General features: G+C 39.8%; 1 protein-coding gene across 2 annotated transcripts; it reads right to left on the minus strand.

Annotated features, from left to right (window-relative positions):
• Positions 1–1,409: 1,409 nt before the first annotated feature.
• LOC145470880 (uncharacterized) lies at positions 1,410–16,964 on the minus strand. 2 transcript variants are annotated; one of them, XM_081454760.1, is made up of 7 exons: positions 16,567–16,964; positions 15,452–15,572; positions 12,648–12,764; positions 10,563–10,709; positions 9,184–9,706; positions 8,056–8,301; positions 1,410–7,816 (listed from the first exon to the last, which is right to left on the minus strand). In XM_081454760.1, exons 1-7 carry the CDS (start codon positions 16,647–16,649, stop codon positions 7,398–7,400), a joined length of 1,656 nt encoding a protein of 551 aa, XP_081310886.1. In that variant the 5' UTR covers positions 16,650–16,964; the 3' UTR covers positions 1,410–7,397. The 2 variants fall into 2 exon arrangements, with proteins under 2 accessions (XP_081310886.1, XP_081310887.1); XM_081454761.1 differs by lacking the exon at positions 16,567–16,964 and adding an exon at positions 15,754–15,898.
• Between the last annotated feature and the right edge of the window lie 60 nt (positions 16,965–17,024).

Raw genomic sequence — 17,024 nt, forward strand, 5'->3', positions numbered from 1 at the left:
GTGACGGATTGGTATGGACGGTAAGCCTAACCGGAGAAATAAAGCTCCTTTTTCAAATTCCTCCGGCGTAGTCAGTATTACTACTGAAATGAAATACCCTCTTGTAAGGATATCGTTTCTCATTCTTTACGCTGGTCATGAAATGAAACCATCTCATTCTGTATCAAAACATCAGAGCGTGTTCATTTACTTTTCTTTTTGACTGAGAATTTAGTCTACAAAGAAAATTGAGCAAAGTATGCCAAAAAATTGCCGACTTGCAGTTTTTTGCTATTAATTGGCCGAGAGGTTTGCAAACCATAAAAAAGTGCCCAAAAAGTTGCACATGCGGATTTTCACTCTTTGATCAGCTGAGAAGCTTGGAAAACCAACAAAAAGATGTAAAAAGATGTGCATGCGGTTGTTTGCTCTTAATTGCATGGCCGAGAGGCATTTGTAAACCATATAGACGTATAGACGTTCGAAAAGTTGAGTATGCGGGCCTTCACTCCCTGATTGGTTAAGAAGCTTGGAAAACCAACAAAAAGATGTCAAAAAGTTACACGTGTGGTTGTTTGTTCTTCGATTGGTTGACAGATTTGGGAACTCGACAGAAAGGCGTCATAAAGTTCTCAATTACCAATTATAAAGCACTTGAGATGTAACACTGCTGTGAAGTAACGTAGGTCAGATGTCGTTCCGGATATGCCACGTGCTAAGCGAAACCTTGTCACGTGCTGTGTGATTTCAACTTCAAACTTTAACAGGTTTCTTTACCAATTAGTTCCTCGTGTAGCGTGCTACAACCTTGTACAACAAAGAATTGCGAATGTTACCTGGGTAATTAAAACAGTAAGGCGTGGAATCCTGCACAGAAAGGCAAACACTGAATATGGCCACCAGAACTCACACCACGCGGGCGAGCTGTTCTATTAAGATTTCATTGGCCCGATTCCATTGTGATCAAGTGAAAGAATGTCTGCAATTCGGCAAAACATCTGACTGTCCAAGATTCTCTCTGTATATCTAAGTTTTAACAGGTGCAATTGTTTTCTTTAGTACAGCACAGCTTACAGCAATTTCACGAACCTTTGCCGCTAGCTAGCTAGAGAAAATTTAATGAGAATTTTAACATTGAAAAGAAAAGAGAACATGTTCGCGGAGAAGACTGTTACTAAATAAAATAACGTAAAATAAATCAGTTGTTTACAAACTACCTGCTCTTTTCGAAGATAACGGTGTATCATTAATCGTGTAACCATTTGCTTTCTAACAGTTGGTTTGTATTGACGAACACGTTTTCTTTAACAATGTAAAGGTGATTAGTTCTATTAGAATCTAAGTCATTATTATCACTCATCTTGAATCGCTTGTAAATGACAGCCACTTTTCATTAACAAATTAGATTGATTCATTACTAACCAGTCTAACCCGTCGTTTATTACTTGTGAAATGACCCAGTTTTGAGACCGCTGTTTTAACATAAAGCATAAAACATACTTTTTTAAATAGCAACACGCAGATCTGTAAAAGGAAATTAGCCCATCACCTCGCTTTTTCTCTGTAGTTTCTGCCGCTCGAGTTTTATTTAAGTTCTTTCACCGACCAAATCAGTGTCTAAGTTAACTGAAGTTTACTTCCATAACTACACACAAGTCAAGATGAGACCGAAAGAAACTAGTGCGTATTATGTACATTTCTTATTGTAATAATTAATGTCCCTTGTTCGATATCCACGGACCGTAAAGAAAGTACCAATTACAACTTGTGCGTGATTCGAAATACTTCGCTCTTCATTTCAATTGTGATGTTAAATCATGTTTATTTTACATATCTCAAATACTTGCGTATCCTTTCCCAACGGCATGAGATTCCGAAAATTGTGGTGTGGGAAACTAAACAAATCTAAACTAATGCAAGCCTGCACATTACTACCTGTGCCCTCGAAAGACGTCTACGAGTGTAAACATTGCCGCAATTCTTTCGCCCATGCTTGTCACACCAGTATTTGGAACATTTTAATTCACTGCAGAATGGAATAATGCATTTTTGGAAACAGGAGCGAGGGCAGGTTTTTTTTTATTTTACGTCGGAAAACACCTGGCTGTTGTGGAGCCGCACGAGTTCGAATAGATTAACGAGTCGGAACATGCTGGATTCGTGGCCCCGTCTGTAATAACTCTGGAATTTAACTTATCATTAAGAGACGCTATGAAATCATCAACAATGCACACTGAATAAGTTTGTGACGAATTAAGCACATCGATTTGACCGTACAGAACTCCAAAAGGGTCCAAAAGTTTAACTCAACTTGAAATGTTTCATAACGATCGTGACCAGAATATGCAACAACTTCATCTGTGACGACATCCGGCAAAAATGGCGTTTGGAATTGGATACGCTTCAAATCCTACACAGCATATTTGCAATGAAGGAAATTGTACTTAGACATAAAAGTAGTTTTATTATCTAGCTACGATGATCTAAAACACACTGAAAATTGGAATTCATTTCGGCGGTTGGCAAAAATAGCAGTGAAATATGCCAAAACCGCAAATCCGGCTCCGGTACTTCAATACGCCCAATTACAGGCGGCATTAAAAAATTACAATTCCGGTGGCATAACTGACAAGCATGTGACCATATGGCTTTCTGAAAGACTTCAAATGCGCCCTTCATTTGTGTAAGCTGAACTTGACCGCCGTGAGCGTGTTCGCTTCCTAATAAATTATTCCTCTAGCTAAAGGGACAAGTGAGGTTACCATATGGCGTTTTGACAGACTTGTTTACAGCAGGCGTATTAGCGTTCTGATTGCACCGTTTTCCCGCCTTACGTCTCGCTATACTTATGGACCAGCTGCGCTTAATTACCATGTTATTCAACACGCCTGTTACAATCGAACATGTGACAACATTTTCGCCTAGACTCATTTCTCCGTTACAAAACAAGGTTTTTAAATAGAATCAAAAATTAGTGTATGCAAATGCACAGGGGAAATTTCAAAGATCACGTTATTTTTAAACAGAGCGACCGCAAAAAGGCATAATTCTATTCACTAAATCAGCAAAAATATGTACTCGGTTTTTGCCCAGGCAACAAAATTGCGTCGTTAAGGATTTTAGATACATAACTGTTTTTGTCTTAACAACGAATTACGGTACAGGGATGTTATTCAGTCCCGCTGGTATAGAATACAGAAAGACTTTCACGGATTACTCAAAATAAAGCATCTATTACTTCTCTCAACAATTCAGTTAAATAACTCTGAATGTTTATGTCTAATAATTAACAATTAAAACAAAAAGATACACAATCAACTGCAGCAAAACTTCAATCTTTCTGTATTTCACTTCAATCAAAATATCTATGCACATAACATGTTGAGATTCTCAAACTTTCTGTACAAATTCTAGCGACGATTTCTCTCTTTGCATGTGTAACTGGGGCACGCTCTAATATATACATGATTTGCGCTACGCTTTACAAAAATATACACAGTATATAATAAAACTCTAACGTCTTAGCTTGCTCTTCCATAAAACTGGATATAACTATAATTGTGGATGTGGGGAAAATTGTTTTAGTGTTCTCATAAGGTGTTCTAAAATAATTAATATAATTCTCGTTCTAGTAATTCAGTAGCTACAGCAACGTTCGAAAACTGTGTTAAAGTATTTAAACTTGTTCACTTTCTTCGGAAAGAGGCACTTGACATCCCAAGATGGTTCTTATCCTAATGGTAAACTATTCCTGAACCATCGTCGACAAACTTCGTTCGTATCAACACGAACTCTATCAAGAAAGGCGCTCTCCAGAAAGTTCTTGAGTTTGTTGGGCAAATCTAAACCCCGCGCACAAGAAGAATTTGTTTAGAGGCTCGATTCCCTCGCGTATCCGTGCTTCACTGAAAGTTGTTGGTACTTTCGAAATGTAGAATTTGTTCCAGGTCGTGGATATACTCCATGGCAAGCTTCAGCACTTCAAGTTCCGAGAGATTCTCACGGCTTTCGTTCTGTGGTAAGATCTCTCTGAGCGCCTTGAAAGCGCATTCCACCGGCTCCAAACTTTCATATCCATCAGTGTCCATGCGCTCCCCAACATTGGAATTGATCTCTGTGATGTACTTCACACTGTCTTGCATTTTGATAGCCATTTCTTGTTAGCGCTTTCGTCAGGAAAGTAAAGAACTTCTGCTCTTAGAATATTGTTGTGTTAACAGCTGAGGCTAAACTCGTACTGGCCGGGTCGGACCGACGCGAAGATTTAATAGCACGATTTGTTTATTGTTTTCTGCCAACGAAGATATTACGCCCATTGTATTCTTTGCATCTTGAGTCACTCCTCCAAACTTATCTATAAACATGAGTTTGCTGATGACATCACTGAAGTATTTCCGCAACGCTGACCTTCCCATAAAAAAATTTGTTAGACCAAGCCATTTGAACGCGCGCGTTCCCGTACGTTTGGCTTCCAGAACGTTTCTTTGCACAACTGACTGAAGCGCAGTAACGGAACGTTTAAAGTTGTCAAAATGTTGTCGCTCCGCTTTGATGGATAACAAATGAACAATTCTGTCCGAGGCGCCAAAGTCACTTACTATCTTTCACTTGGACATAATGACAGCACTGAAGCGTTACTTAGATATCTTTTATGAACACAGGTGTGCAGTGAAATTTGCTCCTGCTATTGTTCAAGACATCGTCAACAACAACACAAGGCGCCGTTGGTGCATTGTTCGCTGTAATAAGGCCGTATGTGCACAATGGATCGTGGGAACTTTGACAATATTTCGTGTCCGATATCATTTGAAGTTGTGAAAAATTCATTTACAACCAAGCTATTTTTGAAATCGTCAAGGTAACAGCAAAACACGAAAAGCGAGCGGGAATCACGCGCACTAAAAAAGAGAATAAAAAAGCCATGTTAAGGTATTTTATGTTCCTATCGGACGCGAAACATTAGGGGCGAAAACATCTGGCTGCAGGTCTTGTGCGCGGCGAGACTCGAAAACTTATGCGCACTTCATTAAGGAATGTTTACAAGGACCGACGCATACAGCGCTACCGTGTATAGCAATGCATATCAGCGGGCCAAGAAACCGAAAGCAGATTAAACCCTAACCAGCCTGTTTTTCTAAAAGCCAGTGTTGGTTGATTGCGGGTAGAGGTTAGGACAGGAACGAAAGCTTGTGTAGCTGTCAGCAGGGGTACCTAAAACACGTGCATCCTTAGCGCAAATTGAGGAGACTGTAAACAGAAAGCGTGGGAAAATCAGGCTTGATAAGAGTCCATTATTTGTTTGAGCTTAGCTTTTTAAAGCAAATTAATTCCTTCAGGAATTTCGCTGTGTCGACAGTGACATTTCTGCTTAGCATTTAATTACTTAATGAAATGTTAAAGGGCCCAGGGGAATTAGAAAAGAAAACCCTTGTGGTGCTCCCTTATGTGATTTCAAATGGGTTCGGTTTGTAACGATCTTGCAGCGGTTAATTTAAGACTCGCTTTTGCAACTGGTAGTTTTTCCGTTAGTTCTAAGAGTCCGTCGAACGCTTGGCGTGTGGCGAGTATAATGATGTTGAGCGGCAAAGAGTTGTTTTCTTGTAAACCGCCACCTGTTTCCGAAATAATGACTGTTTTAATATAAAAAGAGTTGAAAAACAACCAAACAACTGGTAGTGGATCACGAGAAACGAAGCTGCAAGAAAAAAAAAAAAATGCGCCTTTAAAAAGAAGACAGAACAACAAGCAACAGCCATTTGCACGGCAAACAAATTGCACCGATTACAATTTAACATTACAATTTCCCTGTGTAATCGAACTAATTTAATAACTGGCTGAATTGATAAAGAGCTTCCTCATTTGCAGCTATCTTTGCCGTGACCCTTCGGCCGAGGTTAGCACGAAAATTGTGCAAACATTTACGGAACAATTCAAAAGTGATATTATGATTTTGACCACCGGTAGTCTGGCCTCTTGGTTGCTAGGCAGTTTGAACAAGAGGGACTAAGGAATGCACGCAAGCAGTGAAACGGTTTTTCGCCGCCTGATAACTGCTTAACTGTGCTTAAATCTCGTACAGGCTCCTACTGAAAACTGTTTAATAACTCCTGCACTGATTGTTAAGTTGGCTAGCAATATACCGGAAAACGAAGTGCCATTATTCAATCGTGATATGCACAGTCATGCCGCTTTTTATTAACAATACCTTGTTAAACCTTTTTACACGACTGAGTGTCTTTAGAATTCTTTGACAAATCTCTAAAACGGAAGTAAGGGCTGCTAATGAAGCCGGATATTGGTGTCGGGGGTAACTCATTAATTTTCGAGTCGCGTACAAGATCTGATTTATTTTCGTCTCCAGTGCTACTCGTTTTAAAACGTCCTTCATTTCGCCGACCATGTGACCAAAAGAAACGGAGGCTCTGGGCACGAGAATGATTCTGATCTCATTATGTATACACAAACTCACTGTGACGTCAAGAATGATTTCTCTCCTTCCACCATCTTTTTAGCCTCGTTCCCAGGACAAGAGGTCCCTAGAACGAGGTTAAAATAATATGACAGTAAAATAGCGTCAAATTTATGGAATAAACATGTTTCTGGTGACTTTTCATAACTCGCCAGGGTTGCATTGATCTTAGGCTCGATGAGTCTCGATCAGATACCAGCCGCTGCCGCTGTTCGAGAAAGGACCCCGCGCTCCTCCTCCGAACCTGAGCTCTCTCGGGAAGAAACGGAAACCGGACTCGACTGAGCGGCGGAAATCAAGCCTCTGTACATTGATCTTCAATAGTCTCACGGCAACTAATTTTAAACTCTAATCCCACTATACACTGCGCTCCTCGAACCCGCCCCACGGCCCAACCCTCTGCTCCATGCCGCCAAAATAGTATTCTAGGCTAATTCAGGATTATCACAAATTATATTAACTCCTCAATTGATAAACAATTTATTTAGTCAACGGTATTCTCCAAAGACGGACTCGCCAGGCAGTAACTAACATGGAATAATTAAGGTATCTAGGATCAATAATGAGCAGAGAGAGGCAATACGTCAAACTAAAACAACGAAGATAACCTTCGGTACGTTTCATTTCAGAACACTTCTTAACTGGAACTCAAGTTCTTCCACACTGCAAATCATCGTCCTTGCTATCATTTCGTAACTTTTGACTTCCCAACATGTTCATGTTATTTATCGAGTTCTGTTTTTCACAGCTGAACAAATGCACTTGAGGCTTGCCTTGCTATCATTTGTATATAGGAACGATTATGAACTTCTCAAAATTGATTCCTTTCGCCTCGATCGCTTTACACTGATTTGTTGCATACGCGTGATCAAGCCGTTAGTTATCGCTAATGCTTTCGTTTACCTTCCTGGTACAAATTGTCCTCCAACTTGGTGAACGTTTGTTGCTATCATCCCGTCATTTCACCTACAGTCACAGAGATCCCAGCTACCTCCACGATAGCTTCATTGGCTTGTAATTGGTCCAAACCACTAATAGCACCACTTAAATGTTTTTCACCAACGTCCGTCCCAGTCTCTTGACAATCATCCCCGGCTAATTGCGGCCGAGGAGACGTAAGCCCAAGGTCAGTGGTTCTACTGTATCCATACAACAACTGATCTTTCTCCCTGGGGTCGACCCGAGGCATGCGGGAGCGTGGTGTCCGTAACGGGGGCCCCGCCCCGCGTGGAGAGCTGTCTAGTCTCGCTTGTGCTTCCCGTTGCAGCCGGCGCTGCGCACGGCATTTGCTGTCAATTCGGGGTTTTAGAAACTGCCAACGTAGCTCTTCTTTGTCGGGATCGATTGGAAACTTGTAATTTATATGAACTGGAGATCAGAAAAAAAGAACACGAATCAGTTATCGTTTTTTTACTGATGTCTTTATACTGGGCCATTCCGTTCCTGCTTATACTGTTACACATGTTGTGTTGTTCTCACCGGTGGCTAAAAATTAAATTTCGCGCGCCCTTGTCGTTGTACCGTTATCTTGCGTGACCTGGTAGTTATATCATTATGTTGCGTGACCTAACCGTTATGTCGCTTGTGTGACTAACCATAAAACTTACCTTGAATGCCCTTTATTTTGATTGGATCAAGCAGTTCTCTCCCACGCGCTCCATTGATGTTGGACGCTGCCATTTCTTCCCTGACGAAAAACGCCTCCAGCAAATTGAGGGAGAGTTTGGCGGGATTGGAGCCTGACGCTTCTGAACGGCTCAGTATCTTAGGATTGCCACAGTACCACACACGCGACAGAGGGTTGGTCTTGTCGCCAAGCCAGCTGCCACGCGAATAAGACACGTGCTCTAGGCCTGACAGAAAAAGGAAAGAATCCGAGACGATGATAACAAGGTGAAACGAAATGACGGTCGTGGTGTCAAAAGATTTTGGTGACAATAAATTTATTCCTCTCCCTCCCCCTTTCCCTCCTTACCCCGCAGCCCCCGTTTACCATCACTCGGGAGATATCTGACAGGGCCTGGACAGGGTTAAATGAGCTACATCACGGTTTGCGCATTTTGAAAGGTTTAGCCTCAAGTTCGTCGTTTGTAATCCTGGTAATCTCCTTCTTCCTCAACCATCCTTGCTCCTAAATGGATTTTTATTATTTCTTTGGCAGAAGCCATAATCGGCTCCTGCTCTTTGTTTGTTTGTTTTTTTTTACTTTGGTAAACTACCATTTTGAGGTTTCCTGTAATTTAAAGGTATCTTTGTGCGTGACTGAGCTCCTTGAACAGGTAGCTGGGAATGGGTCAAAATTACACTTATCATCTGATAAATGGTGCATTTTTTTAAACAGATAGCTGAGATTCGAAGTCTGCAAAATTCACTGATAGTTCAGAGAAATGGGGTGAAATTTTAACCGATAAATCGCTAAAGCTTTAAGTGTTGAAATTCCCGCGCGCGTCCCTAAAAAATTGCATACAAACGATGCAATACTTCAGCAAGCTGTATAGGGCGTCTGATTGGCTTATCCCCGGTGTTGAATTTGTCACGTGTAAGTAAAGACCAATCAAAGACAACAATAATTTTGGGAGAGCTAAGTTATCAGTATGGAACTCAGTCCCCTCTCAAGCGGGAGAAAAACCTTGCGCATACAGTCAGGAGACAGTCTACCTGGGCTATTCATCTGCAAGATAAAATTTTGCGTATTTGTTCAAGAGTTACTTGAAAGAAATCACCATTTTTCGTACCTTCCAATGCACAGGAAGCTCCATTAAGAATATCTTTTAGCTGAACTTCTGTAGTAATGCTTCTCCTTTCTTTATCGCCCAACGACACAATAACTGGAACAAGCACCTCCACGTCACCTTCCAGTTCGTCTCTTTCTGCACCCTTGGACAGTGGTTCCAGCTTTGTTTCTTGTGTAGCAGACCTGGACGCCGATTCGGCTTCCTGTCCTAAAGCTGCCCCCAATCTGGGTTGCAGCTCTTGTTGACCCGACTGTGGAATTTGTCTTGATATGGCATCAAGCCCCTGCTGAAAACCTTGGCTCCACCCCACGGAATTGTACATGCTTACTGGACCCTCCGTCCGAGAAGCATGTGGACTCAACCCAGGTGACAAGCACATACTAGGAGACTTAGTGCTGTCTGCTAGAGCTGGTGTGTTGGTATCCCTGGGGTTTCCTTCAACGTTGTTAGGTGACCTGTTGGCGGCTGTGGGCACAGGCATCCCACTGTCTGCCTCAGGTGTTATTGGGTGACTTAGCGACATCTGTTAAAGAACACGGTAACATGAGTATTGAACTGAACAGTGTTGTGAACACATGTTAATTAAGCACACTGGCTTGTGATCCACAGCATAAGAAAAGACCGGTCATAATCCTTGCGTTGCATGAAATCCATAGGCACGCAACCCGTACAGAGAGCTATGGCGGCTTTTTCAGTTTTTTTTTTTTGCTAATTTGTTTTTCCAAAAATTACTGTTGGAAATTAACTTTTTTGTGTGTATATAGTGCGCAAATGAAATCTTAAACAAGACAAATTAAAGACAAGGGAAGATGACGAACATTACTTGCAAAAAAATTTTGACGTTAAAATTTCGGACATTTTATTTCGGAGGTTTCGTCTTCGGTCACTTTTTATCTCATTTCGGACAAATTTCGGACAAAAATTTCGGAAAGTTTGCTGAAAAAAAGTTTAAGTAAATTTTCGCCTAGGAAACTCGAATTAGACCAAAAATGGAATTTACCTGCATCATATTTTCATAAAAGTTAGGAAACAAAAATTTTCCTTTCCAGTGATAAAACGAGCGAGCAAATCCTAATCCGAGTTCTAGCTCTATCATGTGTACTGGCCTTGAACACATATTATGGTGTAACATGTGTTCAAGGCCGCTTAAAAATTTCGGATGGTTTTATTCTCAGACACTTTCTTGTCCGAAAATAAAGTTGTCTGGAATTTTTTTGCAATTAATGTGTAACACAATGAAATGCATGCTAGTAACGAATGTAAGTTAATTGAAGTGACAAAACCAGCATTATGCAGGGAGTGTACTGTAGCTCCACTGATCGAAACAATCATCTCGGACACACACATCTGAATCTTTCCTTGGGTGAAATCTCTCTTACCACATCTGCTTTCCTCTTTTTTGTTTTGGTCAGTGTGCCCAAGTCACTGGCCAGAAAGCTTTCAATCTTGCAACCAAGGTTGTCTAGAAACTTTTCAATATTCTCCAGTTTTTTGTTGTTTGCTTGGACCATATCACTGAGATAGCACTAATAAAGCAAAAGACATGACAGTCACTGATAACGTAACACTTTTTAAAAGCTAAAGATATTAGGATGTAAAGCCTACAATAGTTATTACTGGGCTTAGGAGGTGCAGGGGAAATTCTCATATAAAAAAAATAAGGGTGCTTGTCGTACCTTTAAGGAATTTTAAAAAGTGTTTTTGGTATATCTTAGGCCCCTAAGGATTTTCAGCCCCAAACGGTCCATGGTGGGAGCTTTCACTGAACCTTTTAGGGTACTGAACCAGAAAAAACTATGACAGGAGAAGAATTTGATAATTAACTGATTATTAATTTCTCAGAATTGGTACTTCTTAAGGGTGAAAATAGTTTCTAGCCACGCGCACAAAAAAAGATCTTGGTACCTTTTAGGGGTTCTTTTCAAAATTTCTGATGAGCATCCTCATTATCTTTATATGGGAGTAACCCCTCCCCCCACCCCTCATGAAAGTGGCCTGCCCTGCACAGGTGACCAAAGTTTACTATAAGAGTTTGTATGGAGCGTTATGCAAGTTGGTGTGGATTTGAACTTTTATTCAATGAAAACTCTGAACAATATCAGCACTTTTCCTTTGAAAACTTACCAACAATATATGTTAATTCCTTCCCTGGCATCCCTTTTCTGCCATATTTCTACCACTTCTGTACATCACTTGAACAAGTTTTTTGTTTTTGTTTTTACAATCTGTCATCTAATACGTACTAAAAAGAAACATGTACATTTACCGCAGGGACTGTGGAAGGGGAGGAGTTGGTAGGGCTATAGCTCTTCCACTCTTTGGTTGGGTTAATTTTTAGGACATGGATAATGTATGAATTTCACCACTTGGAAATGTCAGAACAGTGACCCCAAATACAGAAAAAACCCACGTATAAGAACCTAGGTTTTTTCAAGTTAGCTTCCATAGGTTCTTATATACATGGTGTTTACTGTGAAATTAGGCTACCTAGGTTCTTAATCAGGTTTTAAACTTTTGTCAAAAAAAAAAACAACTTGTACTCATGGGTGACCTTTATATTGAATCATTCACAGTAGAGTAATGTGGCCTTATAACACTGCCAGTGGTCTCTTCCAGGCATTCATTTAGTGGGGGTGCAGCACGAAAAACATTGCGTGAAAAAATAAAAAAAGCACGGCGAGAGGAAGCGAAAGAACACCTGTGGGCAAACTTAACAAAAGGTCTTTCCGCCTACTTATAGACTGCCTACAGGGACCCGTAACATGACCGCCAGCTTGCGGTTTTCAGTTGTCAACCTTATTTTGAAACATGTTCATGGAATAGTTCAAACTTTGTCCCTAGAAAGCCAATACTTATTGAAACTCCAATTTTGTTCAACTGTTCAACTTGGTCTTTGATTATGGCCTGGTGAGCTAGACAAACCACCATGATCGTAGAGACGCTTAGGGGAGAGCGTGTTGTTTATCACAGATTTGAACACCGCATCACTCGTTGAAACGTCCCTGACTGCCGCCATATCGAGTATCTCATTAGTGTCAGTAATGCTTGAGTGCTGACAAAATTTGTCAAAATAGCCCAATCAGAGGGTATACCAGATCCTGGTATACTTTTTGTTAAGTTTGCCCACAGCAGTTCTTTCGCTTCCTCTCACCACGCTTTTTTTGTATTTTTGCGCGCTATTTTCCGTGCTGCACCCCAACTAACTGAATGCCTGGAAGAGGCTACACTGCCAGTGTTCTGGCTAGTTTTTGTTACCTTTTTTGTATCACATGTTATGAACTGTGCTATATTTGAAAAAACTCTATATTTTGAAAATAAGAACCTGTATTGAGATTTTAACCTAGAGTGGTTCTTAACTTTTAGGTTCTTATACGCAGGTTTTTACTGTAATTGTTTGACTTGACCAGATTTTTTAGGCCCCCCACTTTAAAATGGTCTCTCCAGTCCCTGTCGATTTGCCTTACCATGGATTTTGTGTAGTTGTCTGCAACAAATGAAGAATCTGTCTGTGTATACACATCTAGTTTCAAACAAGAGTCCGTGGACCATGGGAGTGTCCTGTCATTTTTTACACACTTACCCTGAAATCAACGGAAAGCAGCTCTGTCCAGTTGTGATCTCATATAGACAGTAACAGAGTTATTAACAATGTATATAGTCAGCACGTGGGAAATTTTAAGAATGTAAGAGAAGTGTACAGAGGATCAACAGGCACTGCAGCCAAGTCCTTGATTGCACTTCTCAAGAAATAAGGTTAGTGTTCTTGAAAATTCCAAATGCTTGAACAACTCAACAATATAAAACAAGGACCAAGTTTTTTTTATACATCACCAGATTACAGATCACAGTTGCTAGTAGTTTTGTGCCAGGAATGTTTCACAGATGACCCAAATCCAAGCATGTTCTGAAGATCACTGAAGACATTTCAAGTATTTCCCAGTCCAAGCTCAAAAACAATGCTTGTAGAGATAAGTAGAAAGGGGGAAGTTGCAACAAACTCTGGTCACTATTAATACTGTTCACTGATTGTCTATGAATTTTCTCTGAGCTTTAATCAGTCTGTAGTCGGTACATCTTAAGATTGATTTACACATGTATTGCGAGACTACATGTTTTCATTTTGCTTCAATTTTTATTTCCATTTCATTGATTTTAAAACACCAGGTTTACAGTTAACGAAACTTAAGACAAATTAACAGAAACACACTGTCTACTTTTTCTTGGCATAACCTTTTAATTTAAGTCCTCTTTTTCCTTTTCAAGGTGCAAAAATAATACTCTCAGTGAACTTGGGAATCGGTACAAAAAAGTGTCTACTACATTGACTTATAAAAGAGTCTTTCACTGTAATACAACAACTTTTTGTGCACTTTCATAAATCTCTTGAATATCAAATGGTGAAAAATAATTTAATATATTATCTCACTGACAAGTTTGTCCACAAAAATAAAATTTACAAAAACCGTCTTAAAGTTCAAGATACATGTACATTATAAGAAACTCACTTTTTCAAAATAAAGACTTTTTCTTGTCTATATATAAACTTAGGGTTTCGAGCAACAAAGTGACTCAAGGTTGACTGTAACATGTTTTCAATCATCATTACTCAGTAATATTAATTTTGATGTGTACAAAAATTTAAATGCATAACATTTTGTACTAACTGTGTAGGAAAATGTTATCTTGGATAATGATTTTCCAAAAAAGTTTAAATTTTTTTTACAGTTGAATAAACACATTTTATATATTAAAGATCTGTCTAACTTAAGTTTACATTAATCACACTTTTACACGTTTTTACAAATCTAATTCATGTTTATCATCACAATTGGCTTTTGTTATTAAGTCCAGTTTAAAAAATGCTTTGTTTCCGAATGTTCGTGATTCATGGTTTGCTATACAAACTGTGACATCTACTTCAGTTCATCATGGTCATGGCTTGTTTCTTCTGCAATTTTAAGAGTTGTACAAGATTTTATTAGCTCAATAAGTGGACAGCCTAACCACCAGTTATGCCAAGTTCTACAAAATCTGCCACTTGAGATATTCAGTATCTCAGAAAAGGAATCAAGATCTTGTAAGAGCGAGAACTTGTCAAGAAGCCAGCCAGCAAAAAGAAAAAGTATTGGTTTGTATTAGGACAAGTTGGTTTAAGAAAAGATCACAACAGAATTTATTACCTCACCTACACAAGCTCATAGTTAAGTTTTAGTTTAGTTTAAGCTTCAGCTGAGAAGATATTATTATTATTATCAAGCACACAAGACAGTGTTTCACGACATTTACAAACACCTCAAAGTTCGTCAAAAAATACTCTGCTACACGTCATATTTGCAACTCTTATTGCCGTGTTTAGAAATGTGGTTAAACACAGTCTTTTGTGTTTGATATATCTTGGTTCACTTTTTCACCTTTTATAGTCCAAAATAGTTTAACAAATTTTATTTTTAATTTATTTAGAATTTATGTAAGTTAAGGCCCCAGCAAAAATAACTTAGAAAAGGAGGTTAAAGAATATCTTCATTAATAAACAGTTATTTAGCCTTTCCTTCTAATTCTTGGCCGGAGGACACAATGTAATTTTCCTACAGAACAAAACCCTTTATATTAAAGATGACATGCATTTTGCCACCTTTTCTCCACCTTTGTAAATTTTGGCCACATGGGGGCACATGAAGTTTACATGATTGTATAATTGAGGAAGACACTGCATAGGGGAAAGGCTTAATACTCATTTCAATTTTTCCATGTCAGAGTTTGGTGCTTGGAGTAGAAAGCACAATAAATGCAAACTTTCCACAGCTTAAAATATTTTAAAGATTTCTGAAGGGGGGAAAGAGGGTGGTTGGGTTGAACAGGGGCAATTGAGACAACCATGGCTTATTTATCATTCCATGCCTGGATTAATATACAGAAGACAGGGTTCTCCAGAACCCCTGGTGACCGGCGAAAATCACCGTCTACTTGACCTGGGGACACCAGCTACTCAGGGAAAATACAGATACATTTTTTGGGGTTGGCTCAGCAAGGAAAGAGATTGTTGTTGCCAGCTACTTGAAATTTTTCTCCAACCACTTCAGATTTTCAAGAGAACCCTAAGAAGAGGGCTGGCTAATTAGACATCGTCAAAATCAAGATCCCTTGACCCTAACTCCTGACAACACAACTTGCAGACTAGCTTGATGATCTAAATCCTTCAGCATCAAATTCAAATTTAAGCTTATCTATTACATGACCAGCTGCTGCTGATCATAAGTTTAACATTTACCTCAGATATTCCACTTTGTAGATCACCTGCTGCTCTTCGCTTAACGCCAGTCTTTGTATTGGTTATATTGTTATTGTAGAAATCATCATCCATTGGTTCAATACTAACTGAAGTTTTAGCTCTGTGATATAGAGATAAAAACATTTCATTAGCATGAATGATGTATGGCTATAAATGATGCACTTGTTCTGCACGCTTTAAAGCCATTTTATCTTGTTTCAAAACCAAACAAATTTTCTATCTGGCTTGCCCAAAGGCTGTGAAAGTTTGGGAGAATTTGAAAAAACTGTGGAAACACTCACCTATCAGCTCATGTTCCCATGGCATTTCTCATTCTCCCAAACTTCCACTTGTGTCTCTATAACTTGATAGCAACACGGAATATGTTTTCTGTTTCCTAAATATTGATGTGCCATCCCAATACATCCACCCCACTTTACCCTCCCACCCCCCCCCCCCCCACCAAACTGAAAGATCAAAGTGCTATTGTGAAATTCATTCCAAACTGCCTTAGAAATATTCAGAAGATCAGATGACGCCGACAGAGCAAATTGCTCAGGTATTCCTTGCTTAGCTGTGTCGGGGGTGGGGGTGGGGGGTGGGCGGGGGTGCTGGGAGGGTGGATATAACTTACAGTACCCCTATTTTGATAGCGAGTGTCAAATTTCACTTTCACTACATAGTTTCAACCTTCATCTATCAAACTAGCCTATGCTATAATTCACGGCACCCGGTGGGACGGTTTAAGGGTAGAAGACCCCAAAACTCATGCTAAATCGCGCGCGGTTTCGCGATACATGGCTGAGCGTGTGTTTACAACGAGAAAAGCGCGGAACGATACGGCAACTGCAACGGGCTAGCCACAACGGAAAGTCTCAAAAGTAAAGAAACTAATAAAAATCTTCATACATACATAATCGCAAGATAGCATACACTCATCTTAAACTACAAGTTATGTGTGCCTTCCGAAACAACTAAGCGTGTCTATGCGTGTAATAAACAGAAGCCGTTACGTGGGGTCGTGCGAAACCGAGAAACGAGAGTACTACCAAGAAAATTACGCGTCCATTTTTCAGCTTTTTCGCCTACTTTCCGAGTTAGAAATGAGCACTTACTTTGAAGTTTGCATCGTTGACAATAGCTTCTGCTGCAAGTTTAGAAAGTGCGTATTTAACGCACTATAACGCCAAGCTTCCATCAAACAATGTCGTCCCGCACTCAATCGCCATCACACAAGGACGACCGCGTGATCTCCGAGATCGATCACGCGCGCTATGCGTGATCACTGTGGCCGCTCATATCAGCAGGGTACCCTCAAATAAGTAACTTTGTATACACGGTTTTCTCCAAATTTTATGACGTAAATAGCATTATTTTTTAATTTCTGGAAAAGAAAATCTGCTCGTAAAAATGGTTTTAAGCCTTCAAATAATTTGGTAAAGAATGCGACAGGTAGTTTTGAAAGCATTGCTACCACTTTACGGTCCCATCCCTGGTATGCAAGTTGTCATAACACACCATGAATATGCGCCTGGGAGAAGCTGCGCTGATCAAAGGAAAAGGATCGCGGCCT

The sequence above is a fragment of the Orbicella franksi genome, chromosome 15 (assembly GCF_964199315.1).
Source record: "Orbicella franksi chromosome 15, jaOrbFran1.1, whole genome shotgun sequence".
NCBI classification, from domain to species: domain Eukaryota; kingdom Metazoa; phylum Cnidaria; class Anthozoa; order Scleractinia; family Merulinidae; genus Orbicella; species Orbicella franksi.

Excerpts from the sequence above, each read along its gene's own strand:
- LOC145470880 (XM_081454760.1), bottom strand. The coding sequence starts at position 16,649 with ATGGAAGCTTGGCGTTATAGTGCGTTAAATACGCACTTTCTAAACTTG. Across the intron at positions 10,710-12,647 it reads ACAACTACACAAAATCCATG|TGCTATCTCAGTGATATGGT; the intron begins GTAAGGCAAATC and ends TTGCTTTATTAG. Across the intron at positions 9,707-10,562 it reads AAAAGAGGAAAGCAGATGTG|ATGTCGCTAAGTCACCCAAT; the intron begins GTAAGAGAGATT and ends GTTCTTTAACAG.